A 13799-nucleotide genomic window follows, 5' to 3' on the forward strand; every position below is an offset into this window, starting at 1 on the left:
TTACAATATTCCCCCACCCACCCACAGCCCCTTTGTGCTTTCTGTTGTGAGCAAACAAACCATAACATCTCTAATTAACCACAGTTTCCCATTTTTTGTTCAAACTGGGAAACTATGGTCACCAGCTTCCAAGCAAGCTAGAATATTAACCCAATTTCAAACCAGGACTTAACATCCTGGATTGTTATGGCACTGGCAACTATAGTTTCCCAGTTTGGATGAAATGGGAAGCTATAGTCAATTAAACACTTCTTGGTTTAAACACACAGCTCATGCAAAGGGAAGGCGAAGTGGTACAGCAATGTCCTGTCAATGTGAACAATAACCAAATAAACAAATGACACATGTTTACTTACCGTAACTTTGTTGTAATCCTGAACAGCCAAATAGAGAGCGACAGCAGTCAACATATCTGTAATCTGGGGGGAAAAACTCACCAGTATTAATGAAAAACCCTTGAGAATGTAAAAGATCACAATGAAACATGTTAATTTACAAAATGTTTTTTTTAAAAGTAACATCAGTTTCTGAGGCAATTTGCAATGTTCAGGAATGCAAAGATCATGGGCCAAAAATATATTAAAATGGTATTATTCTACCTGCAGGTTTAAATTATGGTGAGTTGATTTATATATTTTTAATTCATTTATACAGCACCCTATTATTTTGTTTGTTTGTTTGTTTGTTTGTTTGTTATTACTACGATGGCGGCACCAACTACAACTACAATTTACTACCCACCCTTCACCCCAAGGTTCCAGGGTGGATTACAACCAATAAGACGCATTATTAAGAACAGTTTGAAACAACATAAAATACAGAAATAAGGTGGGTTCTAAAAATATACATCTCAAGTGTAAAATTCCCAGTATAACCTCAGGTGGGTTACAGTAAAAAGACAAAAAAAAAAAAAAAAAAAACAATACTGCATAAGCATAAAATCCAAAACAAAATAAAGCCAGCAGAAGAGTAAATACTTATTAAAAACTGGCAATGAGCAACAACAGCAGTTCAAAAGTGCTTAAAAGCGCTGGATGCAATGAATGTTATAAATATACACCACATTCAGACATGACAGCCGCAAATGGACACCCAGAGGTATCAGATGTAGGAAAGGAAGGTGTGATCTCACTCAGCCACTATACATAGGAAACAGGTAAGGCCAAGTATAATCCAAACTTGGCCGTGACAGGAATGCCATGAAGTCAAGCAAAATAAGCCACACCTCTGATCATTTGTTTTGTCGGTATTTGGCACACAAACACTATTGTAACTCCAATATTATAACATGGGGGAAGTCCTACTGAAGTCACCAGAGGTTTGCATTTGCTTTTGGTAAGAAATTATTAATAACAGGAAAAGTAATAGGAAATTGCTATTTTTTGGATTCTTCACTATCTCTAAGGCAGTATTAAAAAGCAATAAAGCTGGGATTTATACACTCTCCACTTCTTCTATCTTTCTTGGCAAGCAAATATCCCATGATAACTTTTTTTAAAGGAAAAAAATTGTATAGATTTAATGCATTCTAGGATATGCCACATGTCAACAGAATATCATATAATTAAAAGCTTTCTGGAGGAAAAATTACAACTGCCACCTTGTTTAGGAAAGTGTACTCTAGAATTTGAATGTTTCAATAGCTGGGGGGGGGGGGGGAATAGCATATGCAGCAGGAATGGGAAACTTTCGGGAGCCATGGAAGGATGGATGGGAAGTCGATGGAACAGAATTATTTATTTATTGAATTTATATACTGCACAATACCTGGAGGTCTCAGGGCGGTTCACAAAAATTATGGATTGATGTAATATATCTAAAAAAAGTCCTCCCCCTTCTTTTTCTTTTTTATTCTTCAGTTCTGTATTTTGTACTCTTAGAAATTCATATATACATATATATATATATATATATATATATATATATATATATATATATATGAATGTATGAATTTATAAGAGTACTGTACTATATATATGTAGGAAAGTGTACTCTACATGCTCAATAAAACAAGGAATGAGCTCTGAAAGAGAGGCAATTGAGCTGTGGATGAAAATGAAAGCAATACTTACCATAAATACTAGCTCAGCATAATCAATCAGGAAATGAAAGAGGTATATTATTAGTGGAGTCTATGGGGGGAAACAAAGAGAGAAATACAATTAACCTGAGCAAACTTCTTTCAAATCAAAGTAACACAAACAAACAAACACACCTATTTCCTGGAAATGACACAAAGTCTACACTTTAGCTTCATATAATCGTGTTACTTAGGGATGCATTAAGTTAACATTTACTCAGAGCAGGCATATTGAAATTAATAGACTACATGAGTGAGGAGTATGAATTTCAATGGGTCTACTCAGAGTAAAGCTTAGGTGAATGCAACCTGTGGTATCTTCAGCATATGGCATGACATGTAATGCAGAGCCACTAATCCAGCTATCATTCATACCTGTGCTAGGAACCTATTGTAACTAGACCAGTGCTGCAGCCATGGCTGCTGATGTTGGAGCTGTGGCATTTATGATTGCTCCTGATTTCCTGTGTACTTTGTTAAGTGCCCCACAAGGGTATATACCAGGGGTGGCCAATTCCCAAGAGACCGCGATCTACTCACAGGCCAAAGTTGTTGAGCTTTTTTTAGGAAGGTAAGCCCTGGTTTTTTTAGGGGTTCAGGTCAAAGTTTTTTTTAGTTTTTTTAGGGAGAAGGAAAAGGGGTGATGGAAAGTTGTTGAGTTTTTTTAGGGGAGCCAAAGCCCGTGGACGGTCCAGGAATCAGCGTGTTTTTACATGAGTAGAATGTGTCCTTCTATTTAAAATGCATCTCTGGGTTATTTATGGGGCATAGGAATTCATTCATTCCCCCCCCCTCAAAATATAGTCCAGCCCCCCACAAGGTCTGAGGGACAGTGGCCCGGCCCTCTGCTGAAAATGTTTGCTGACCAACTGTATATACGCTGTACTGACATGGGCAAAGAATGGCAAGGAAGAGGAGTGTTATTCCCAAAGGCAACTCGAACAGCCCCACAGCCTCCTCTTTGGAGTAGCAGTGTGCCTTTGTCTTTAGTATTACAAGTAGGGACTCACAAGCATTGAGGAGAGGGGAGGATAACTCTTTTGTGCCCCTCTTCTTGCCCGCCCCACTCCAAAACAAATAACCAGTTCCCCCTCAATATCATTTTGGTGAAGAGACAAGGAAGCATTCCTCACACTCTGAAAGTGTGGGGATGGGAATAAGTGGAGAACATCTCTCCCCCACACCCCCGGCCAAGTTATAGAGCCTATCTGCATAAGGAGTAACTTAGTGAAATATAGGGCCAAACAAAAAAGCTCTGTCCCTTCCCTCATCAAGCATAAGATTGCACTTTAGCTACCACCCTAATTTCAATTTTATATTACAAAGCAAAAAACCAAAGTATTACACCAATTGCTTTTACATTTCCAGCCATGCTCCAATGATAATTCATAGTTAGGCCAGCTACTGCCTTCTTCAGGCTAACAAATAACAACAAATCCTCTGAGTTTACACTGGACAAACAGGATTTCCCATCCAAAAGAAGTTTATATAGCCATTATAATTACCATATTTTTCGCTCCATAAGACACACTTTTTTCCTCCTAAAAAGTAAGGGGAAATATCTGTGCGTCTTATGGAGCGAATGGTGGTCCCTGGAGCTGAATTGCCCAAGGGCCAAAAGAGGATCATGCTTTTTATTTTACAAAGAGAAAAGTGGGTGTTGAAAGGACCCCGCTCAGCAGCTGATCAGCAAGAGATCAGGAGAGAAATAAGAGGCCCCGGCTTCCTTTCAGCACCGGTGATCAGAGGAACGGGAGTAGGGCCAACCGTAGTATTAGGTAGAGTAAGGCAGCCGCTTCAGGCAGCAAGTTCTGAGGAGCAAACAGAAGCAGCAAGATATACGAAGACAGACCTATGTGTATCACATGGGCTGGCCTGCACTCCTAAGCCAGCCTACTGCCCTAAATTGCTACTGCTGACATTGTACCATCACCAATGTTGAAATAAAATCCAGCTGTCAGACTGGTCAACTCATGTACATGGAAAGGTTGCCATCTTGACCTTTGCCTCAGGAGGCAAAGTCTTGGACCAGTCCTGAGCAGATCTTTGTGAGCTCTCCCCCGTATCACTATCCATGCAATTCTCACTCACAATGTGGAACTGTATTGGCTCATTTATTTTAATTAATATTTTATAGCAGTCTTTTCATTTGAAAATAAACTTCCAGAGTGCATAACAACAGAATAAAATAATAAATTACTTGAGAACCAGAACCAAAGTATCAGTTACCTGAGATTCAGTAACTTCCACATTACATTGAGGAAAAGCTGGATGGGGATATGAAAGATGCAGACAACCCTCCCATTCCCCAGATTGCCCTGCTACACTAACTGTATGTGCACATGTAACTTCAGTAAATTTATTGGATACCTTTTCCTAAAAAAAATTTTTTTGCAGCAATTAAAATATACCAAGGACAAAAACATTGCAACAGCAATACCTCTGTTCTGCCCAAGGATGACAAATCACCAGAAATAACCAATTAGCATGATGCCAAAATCCCATCTCATCCTATACCTATGTAGGTGCACATATCAGAAGTGAGAAAGGAGTACAGTGGTGCCCCACTAGACGAAAATAATTCGTTCTGCGAAAATTTTCGTCTAGCGGGTTTTTCGTCTAGCAAAGCGGCAATGACAGCCGCGCTTTCGCTAGACGAAAAAAAAAAAGACGAAAAACTTTCGTCTTGCGAGGCAGCCCCATAGACAAATTCGTCTTGCGGGGCAGCCTTCCGCTAGACGAATGCTTTCGTCTAGCGAGTTTTTCGTCTTGCGAGGCATTCGTCTAGCGGGGCACCACGGTAACAGGATTCTGTGCAGTGTCTCAAAGACCCTCCACATGAATTACCATGCCCTCATGTGGGAAAAGATGTGCTCTCTTGACTTCAGAATCTCCAAGATAAATAACATTTCAATATTTTTTATAAAAATGAATCACTGCATACTTACTTCATGAAATACATCACCAGAATATGGAGACACGCCCAAATCAAGTAAGGCTAGCCCCTCGACCACTGAAAAATATATATGCAAAATCGCTGTTATTGGTTTAAATGTTTAAATGCCCAAGATTGAAAACAGTGAGGGTTCATTAATATAGATCCAAACAAAAAATCACCACTTAAACATATCCTATGTATTATTATTTTATTAGTTATTCTGTTTTATGAGTTGCTTTTTACATTAAAAAGTCTTAAAGTGACATTGACAATAATAAATCACAGCATATAAAAACAATTTAAAATCAGAGTAAATTTGAAAGACTAACTACACAAGACATAGACTATTCCAATTTAACTTTTTATTGCACTAGCCATAGGCCATGGCATCATTCAGGAGAACAAAAAGAAAAAAAAGAAAAAGAAAAAACAACAATAACCTTATAATCAAATCTTTGGGCACAGACATAAAATAAAACCACGGTCACGGCTACTAAAATTATTTGTTGCATTAAATAGAATAGAATTGCAGAAGATTCTCAGGTAAGATGTGCCAAATTAAATATCTGAATCCCCTTTGCAGTTGACCGCTATTTTGTCTAGTTCCTTCCTCCTGATCTTCTTAGCTGCTAGCGCATAGAATGCTACTTTATAAGTAACAAAGTTGTCGGTGTCGCTCAGCAGCCATTTCATCCTTTCTGCCCTATTCAAATGTGTTCCATTCGTAAACAGGGGTTTTATATATCAGTCTCTTGGGTCTATATATAATGGGCACTCCAATAAATAATAGCACAGGTCCTCGATGCAGGGTTGTCCACACAGACAGTCTCTCTTCGTAACGTCCTTTGCCGTACCGTCCATCCAACACCACCGAGGGCATCGACTGGAATCGTAGTTCTGTAAAAGCGATTCTTAGTACGGCAAGTGGGAGCTTTGTCAGGTATCTGGCTCGGGCATGCTCCGTTTTGATAAGTGGGAACCATGGTGAGCTCTTGGTAGAAGCAATCATGGTTAGATCCCTTTCTGCATCGGACCTAAAGAGACAGTCTCTTAAGTGTCTCTTATCCATCTACATGGTCACCTGAAGATCTTGTAATTGATATTGGGACAAGAGGCGTTCGATGGCAGCCTTCCATCATTTGGTCTGCTCCCGTTCTGTGTAAGACATAGCGGGGAATCTCTCCTCCGAAAGAGATTGAAGTCTTTTCACATAATTTAGGCACAGGTAATCAATTCTAGCCTGTATTGTTGTCACATCAGCTTCAGCACGAAGAAGAGCAGTTGTGGTCCCGTTGGGGAGCGAGAGCACTTTCCTGAGGAATTTGTTCTGCACTATTTCTAAGGCTTTGTTAGCCTTTGGGTCCATGCACCATATCACTACTCCATGGAGCATCTGGGAAACCACTTTGCTGGCAAAGATTTTCAGCACAGGTTCTAGCAACTGGTCACCCACTGTAAAACAGAATTTCATTAATGCCCCACAAGCTTTCTGCGCTTTGAGTTTCGTAGCCTCAATGTGCCCCTTCCATGATAGCGTGTCAGTGAAAAGAACTCCCAGATATCTGAAAGAGCGTGTTTGCTCCAGATTCTGCTAATCCATTTTCCATTTGAATCTGGGACTACGCTTCCCAAAGACCATAATTTTGGTCACAAGACATAGAAATTCTCATCCAAGAGTAAATTCATATGGGCAAAGTCTTACCCATCCCACTAATTGATAAGCACCACCATAGGAGACAACTTTAATCAAAGCCCTGGGTAAAGTCTTAGCCTGGCACCTAAAAAACTGACAGAAATGGCACCAGGAGCACCTTCCTGAAAAAAGCATTCTACAGATGGCGGGGCAACACTGGAAAGGCCCCTTCTTGTTTTGCCACCCTCCACTCTTCCCTCAGGTGGGCCACACAGAGAACACATTCTGATGATGATTGCAGGGCATGGGCTGGTGGTCCTCATGGCGAGAGGTGATCCTTCCGGTATTGCTGTCTTATGCGCTTTAAAGGTCAAAAACAGCATTTTGAATGGAATTGTTGTTTTGAAAATTTTGCAGATCATTATATGTGCATGTGTACATACATACATACATACTAACACAGAGACAGCAAGTTATTATTGTTTTATAACAGAAGTTTTACAAAAAGAAGTCATATTTTTAGCTACCAGTTCTTTTGATGGTAGCAGCTGGCCTGGGCAAACACCCCTTGAATGTTCTATGCACCTTATATGGAATTTGATCATGGGGCAACAGGAGGACAGAAATAAGGCAAAAAATAGTTCGAATGGCTTTAATTGCAACTCTTTAAAAACAGCAGCTGACTAGAGCTCAGCGGGTTGTTTTCTGTTGCCCCAAAGAGCCCTCTCTTCCTATTACACCCTTTTTTTTTACCATGTGGCCCTTTTCTGCAGACATTAATTGTACAGAGAGAAAACAGAGTTACTTCTTTTTGTTTCGTTTACTTTGGAAAGCTCCTGTGCCCTCGGGACTTGAAGAACAGGTAAAAAGAAGTTCAATAGGTGAAGTTTCCCCCCATTAATTACTGTTTCTCCATGCGAAGAAAGGTTTCTGCAATTCAATGGGAAAGAGGAGCCCTTTTGGCAACCTCTCCCGCGGGTGCACTTTTTGAAATCCTCTCCGCGCCCAAGAAGCGCTTAGCATTACGGCACAAGTCGAAGGGCAGCGGCGGCAGATCGCCCACCCCCCTTCCCACGAGAGGTCCTGGGTCCGGCCGTCAGAAGGCAGCCCACGAGGAGGGCTTGGGATCCCCTCCTTCGAGGGAGCCACCCCAGGAGCTGGCGAATATGCCCACCTGCCCTCCTAACCTCTCAGGCCTCTCACCTCGCTTCCAGGCATTTAAAGGAGACGCCACCTCCACCCTCTCCGAGATGAGCCCGGCCAGGCTGGAGCGAAACAGCACGGCCCGAACTGTCACGGCCACCAAGAGCACCAGTACCAAGGGAGCCGCCATCTTAGCGGCAGGACACACCGGCCTGTGCCAGCGGTAGTTCCCAGGCTCGCCCCTACAGCTGGGCGTCTACAGAGCGGGCTAGGGCGAAGAGACTACAGCTCCCAGAATCCCATCGGCTGAGAAAGCCTTTACTTCCCGAGGACCGACGGCAAGGGAAGCGGGACAAAATAAAGCCGGGCTCACAACGAGCGGAGAGTTGCTCTTCTTCTAAGGGCGGTGTGCGCGTCGTTTTAGACTTAACCTTCTTTAGTTACAGAGTCAGGATGCTGCCTTATTTCACTAGCCCCAAGCAGCAGATGTTGTTTCATCAACTCAGTGTATTTCAATGTCGCTTCCCTGAAGCAGATGTCCCCTTGCAATTTCCAATTCATTCAAAAACAACCTACAGTCAGGGGCGTATGCGTTTACCTGGGAGTAAGCTCCCTTGAACTCCGTATCTCCCAGGACATTCTATACATTTTACAAGATCTCAAAGTAGCTGTCTTACTACAAAGGAATTTCAAAAATAGACTGGAAAGGGAAGTTGCTGAATTGCAACTAATTACCAAACTTAAAACCATGGAGGGACCTGGTCTGAACAAAGACATTGGATTCTTATCTCATTATACATGACAAAGCTATCTTTAGCCATCTCACCCCTTACTTTTTCCTGTAAAACCAACTGCAGTCGTCAACAGTTTTCCCACACCTATCAGCCAATCACCCATTCCCACCACCCTTCAGAGTAATACCCCTCCCCACTCTCTCGCTATATATAAGGGTCTGGTGACTTCTGTTTCAGTGTATCTGAAGAAGTGTGCATGCACACGAAAGCTCATACCAAGAACAAACTTAGTTGGTCTCTAAGGTGCTACTAGAAGGAATTTTTTTATTTTTTATTTTGTTTTGTCAGTGGGACATGTATAGGATTTTTCCCCCTGTTAGGCTGCAGTCCTTTTACCTGCCTAAATGGAAGTAAGTCCCATTGAACTAAATGAGGCTTGCACAGGGTTGCAGCGTAAGGCTTTGTGATATTTAATTACATAAAATTAAGACGAACCTAGTGAGTCCACTTCATTAGATGCATGAAGTGAAGTGCACTGGAGTCCATGAAGACTGATGCTATAAACAAAATGTGTGAGTCTTTAAGGTGGCACAAGACTTCGTTGATTTTGCTTTAGCAAACTAACATTGCTAGCCTACCCCTCTGGAAATCAGTGCTTTTTTCTATAAAAAAATGTTTAGGGGTACTCTCATTTTCCCACTCATATTGAAATACTGCCCCTCAATGAGGCCAAACTTTGATTCACAAAATGTTTAGGGGTATGTGTACCCCTGCGTCCCCGTCCCCTCCCCAAAAAAGCACTGTATACATTCATACAACAATCAGTTTATTTTCCACTAATATTCTTTATTTTGGGATAAACTACATGGGTCTCAAAGGGAGTGAATGTTTAAATGCACATAACTTGTTTGGAGACTCTCTAAGAAAGGGGACTACAAATGATAGGCTTCTTCAACTGCTACAGAAATAATAATTAAAGACTAATGTAGTGCTTCTGCTTTTACTGCAGGTGGCATCATGGTATACTGTATACTCATTCTGCAGGGAGCCAGAAGCTGAATACCTCTGGGAAGATTATGCTTTCTTTAATCTAACTGGAAAAGTTACCGATTTACAATTTCACTAATTCATTTCTTATAAATTTCCTTTGGTGAATCTTCCAGTTGTTTCATTCATTTTGTTCATTTTGCCATGAGTGTAAAGTGCTAATATCTGGAATACATAATTTAATTTAGGAACATCTCCTTTTTATATATATAAAAAACCATACAAGCTCTTTAACTTGAATGTTGGTAAACAAAATTTTCTACAAAGTGCTACTCATCCAAAGAAATGCTTCCTGTGCAATTCAGTAGTCTAAAACTGCCTCTGAATTTTATTAACAGACTAAATTTAACAATAAGAGCATCTGGCAGTAGGTGGAGTACTATGAAACAAGGCTTCCCAAAGTGTGCAAACTTCCCTACAACATGCCAAAAAAGGTGAATTTCCTCAAGTATAAATAAGTCAAAACAAAGACATAGGCATGTTTAGACAATGTTCAACCTAACACGAGCCTTGCATAAAGCAGAGCAGGGTGGCAGAAAAGGTATTATACAACATGTATTAGAGTTCTAGAAAATAATAAAGCATATAAAATATATATTATCTCTATTAATCACACCCATCCAATACAAATGCTTATTCACGTTTGTAGTGTATCTTTTCTCCAAAGTGCTCAGCAGAGCACACATGAGCTCTGGCCATTTTTATTTTCACAACAGCTAATTGAGGTGTGACATAATGACCGACTCAATATGTTTCATGGCTGAGCAAACATTTAAACCCAGATCTCCTAGTCCAAGACTATTAATTATAACACACTTGATCTCATGTTCTGCTAAGCTGGAGGAGGAGAGGTTTATATTCCAAACCAAAGCAATATATACCCGCTTGTTATGTGCACAAACTACAGTGGGGGAGGGGGAGTCAAAGATAGACTTGATAAGATTTCCCCTAGCAATGTCTTATGTTTTCTCATGCCTAATCCATAGGATTGTGCATGTCAATTTTATCAGTCTTTGCAGTACCATGCATGTGATCACAAAAGGACAATTATCTTGAGGCAAGAGCACCTAGGAAATCCTAATACCCTAACAAGGCAAACACCAACCATATGTCACTCTGGTTTTGCCATTATTAAGACCAGGAGACAGCAAACTTTTTCAGCAGGGGGCCAGTGCACTGTCCCTCAGACCTTGTGGGGGGCTGGACTATATTTTGGAAAAGAAAAGAAAAAAAAGAATGAATTCCTATGCCCCACAAATAACCCAGAGATGCATTTTAAATAAAATGACACATTCTACTCATGTGAAAACATGCTGATTCCCGGACCATCCATGGGCCGGATTTAGAAGGCGATTGGGCCGCATCCTTAGTTTGGGGACCCCTGATTAAGACCTTGTTTAGTTGGATCTTAACAGCCTACATGCATGCAGGCATACACACATACACAAACACACACATATATACAGGTACACCGAATGAGTAATATTTGGGAAGTGTAACAGTGAATCACCTGATATGACATTTACTCAAATTCTTTTCTTGTGACTCTGAGGTACCAGGCTTAACAACGAAGTACAGTTTACAAGCTACCATAAATTGTACTTTAGGAGCCTCTGAATCACCATCAGCAATGTAGAGGAGCTAAGACTCCCTGCACATCTCTCTGGAGTGTCATTCTAAAGCAAATATTTATGTAGCACATTGCATCTAACCAAAGTTTCGAAGCTTCTGAACAGTTTTGGAGCAGCTTCTGAACAGCCTCTCCCCTCAAAAAAGAGGATTCTAGTAATAATACAGTATTGGCACTTTTTGTCATGATAGCGTTACATCCTGATTGTTGTTGTGCTGAAAACAAGCAAATCTGGGCAATGATAGCAGTAATTATACCAACAGACACAAGTATAAATTGTCATTGGCACTTTTTATAATGCATCCAAGGATTATTATGTAAAATTACGTGCACTAAGCTGTTGAGTAGGACTTGTCTGGGAATAAGAGCATTTAATGAGGGGATAAAGAGATGCCAGGAATGGCTGGGGAGCTAAGGAGGAAGAGCCAGGGGCTACTGCTACTACACCCTAGGCCACCTGAGGCAGTCACCTCACTTTGCCTAACGGTGGGGCTGGCCATGGTGCTTGTGTCTTACAGCAGCAACACTAACAGACCTAGGAAGAGCTAAAGTTTACACTGTGGTAAGAATTTATTCATTTATTTATTTCATTAAATTTCTATACCATGCTTCATCTGAAGACCACATGGCGGTTTACTATATAAAAACACAAAAAATACAGTACATGCCCTAATAACAAACAAAACCAATCCACACATCCCGCAAACACATTTCAAAAGGCCATAGGTTGTTCAATTAGCCAAAGGCCTGGGAGAAGAGGAATGCCTGGCATCACTGGCGGAAAAAGAGGGGGGCGGGGGAGCACACTGCTGCCGGCAGTGCGATCCCGGTGGGGTGCCATCGCGGCTGCCCTCCCCCCCCCCTGCGCGCTGGGCGTCAAGCCCCCACAGGCGGCACGCCACACCCCCGGGACGCACGCCGCACCCCTGGGACGCACCAGCCACACCCCTGCCTGCTCTCTCTCCCCCCCCCAGTGCCAGAGCATGAAGCTCCGCCACTGCCTGGCATCTAAAGATATGTAACGAAGGAGCCAGGTGAGCCTCCTTGGGGAGAGCATTCCACAAGAACGGAATATAATTCCCCACAAAAGACAGTCCTTCAAAGGTTTTAATGAGACAAAAGGGGGAAATACTGGGTAGTAAAAGCAAATCTCTTTACAGAGCTAGAGAAATCAATTGCAGAACTACAGTATTCAGAGGCAAGCCTCCTTTAAGACATAAGCAGAGTTGTAGGGCAATTTGCAAAGCTAGCTTAGGGGTAGGGATCTATTTTATGGGTTACTATGCTGGCTGTCAAAATAAAATACAGGCTCACCTATTTCCATGTCCATATGCCTGTCTTTTTTCTCACATAGTGAATAAAAGGCATAAGGGGTAAGCCTGATTCCAACTAGGACTGAGGCAAGCAGGGGGTTAAAGCTTCCCTCACGGTGCCAATTTCCCAGTCCTGCTCCCCACTCCCACCCCATTTATTAAACAAGAAACAGCTATGCAGCACCAAACTACGTGATAAAACTCACATCCAGTTTCACTCTTAGTCACTGTGTTACATTAGTCTTGCTAACATGTCGCATAATTTTAAATCTGTTTACTCAGAAGTAGTATCTACTGTTTTCACGGGGAGTTACACGCAACATCTTCAAAGTATTCTGGCCACCATGTAGTCCTCTATGTTGACACAAGTCTAATCACTTGATAGGTTTATTACTGGCAGAGAGTGTAACAGGATAAACATGGCCCCAATCCAGAATGCTAACACATTAGCCCCAAACCACTTTAAGGTCAACGATGTGCCATACTTTCCTCTACAGCAGAAACGATCAAACAATTCAAGGGCATTTTAATAGCCTAAACACAGATGCAGGTATTTACTGAAGATCTTCTCTTAATGACTCATTATCTTCTGCTTAAAGTGCTGTATCGTGGCTGCTGTTTTATACTAACAGGAAAATGTAATGGTAAATAAGAAGGTTCACAGAGTGTCATGTGTTCGGAGGACACTGAAATATATTGTCCAAATTGTTTGACATGTTTAGCAACATGAGAGGTACATTTCTAAAGCTAACAACCTTCCCTTCCCTTACTCAGTGGGGTAAGGAGAAAAACTATCTTGGATTTGTAGTCATCCCCCCCCTTTAGCTACACAAATTTAGCACCACCCCTTACATCTCAGGTCATGACCCCTCAAACACCATGCGTTTTATTTAGAATTTCTGATCATGTATATAATGCCTTTGCTTCAAAAGGAAGCAATTGTAATCTGTCCACAAAAACAATCAAGGAGCAAGTTCTATCCCCATTTATTTGAATACAGTAAATATATATTCTGAAAACAGAGCCCAGTATGTATATATACGTGGAACCCACAGCAAGCACCGCTCTGTCCTCCCAAACACCTCACTGCTGCTCCTTGCCCTGGACAATCTGTCGCCTGAGGCAGCTGCTTTGCCCTGCCACATGGTAGGGTCACTCCTGCCATGTATTAGGGTAGCAATGGTGCAAGAGATCTATTCCCTTAGTGTCTGTTTTGTGTACTTCCACCAAGTGGCTGCATACCCACCATGCATTAAAAGCAAATTTAAAGCACATTTCTCC

At 41.5% G+C, this 13799-nt stretch overlaps 1 protein-coding gene across 1 annotated transcript in view; it reads right to left on the reverse strand.

Moving 5' to 3' along the window:
• PIGU (phosphatidylinositol glycan anchor biosynthesis class U) overlaps positions 1–8054 on the reverse strand; it is a 30529-nt gene extending 22475 nt beyond the window's left edge. The window contains exons 1-4 of the mRNA XM_033153307.1: positions 7855–8054; positions 5029–5093; positions 2073–2132; positions 357–419 (exon numbers count right to left, since the gene is read on the reverse strand). Coding sequence (XP_033009198.1) covers positions 357–419; positions 2073–2132; positions 5029–5093; positions 7855–7984 — 318 coding nt within the window. The 5' untranslated portion in view covers positions 7985–8054. The remainder of the gene's footprint in view (positions 1–356; positions 420–2072; positions 2133–5028; positions 5094–7854) is intronic.
• Between the last annotated feature and the right edge of the window lie 5745 nt (positions 8055–13799).

This window comes from Lacerta agilis, chromosome 6 (assembly GCF_009819535.1).
Source record: "Lacerta agilis isolate rLacAgi1 chromosome 6, rLacAgi1.pri, whole genome shotgun sequence".
Classification (NCBI taxonomy): Eukaryota; Metazoa; Chordata; class Lepidosauria; order Squamata; family Lacertidae; genus Lacerta; species Lacerta agilis.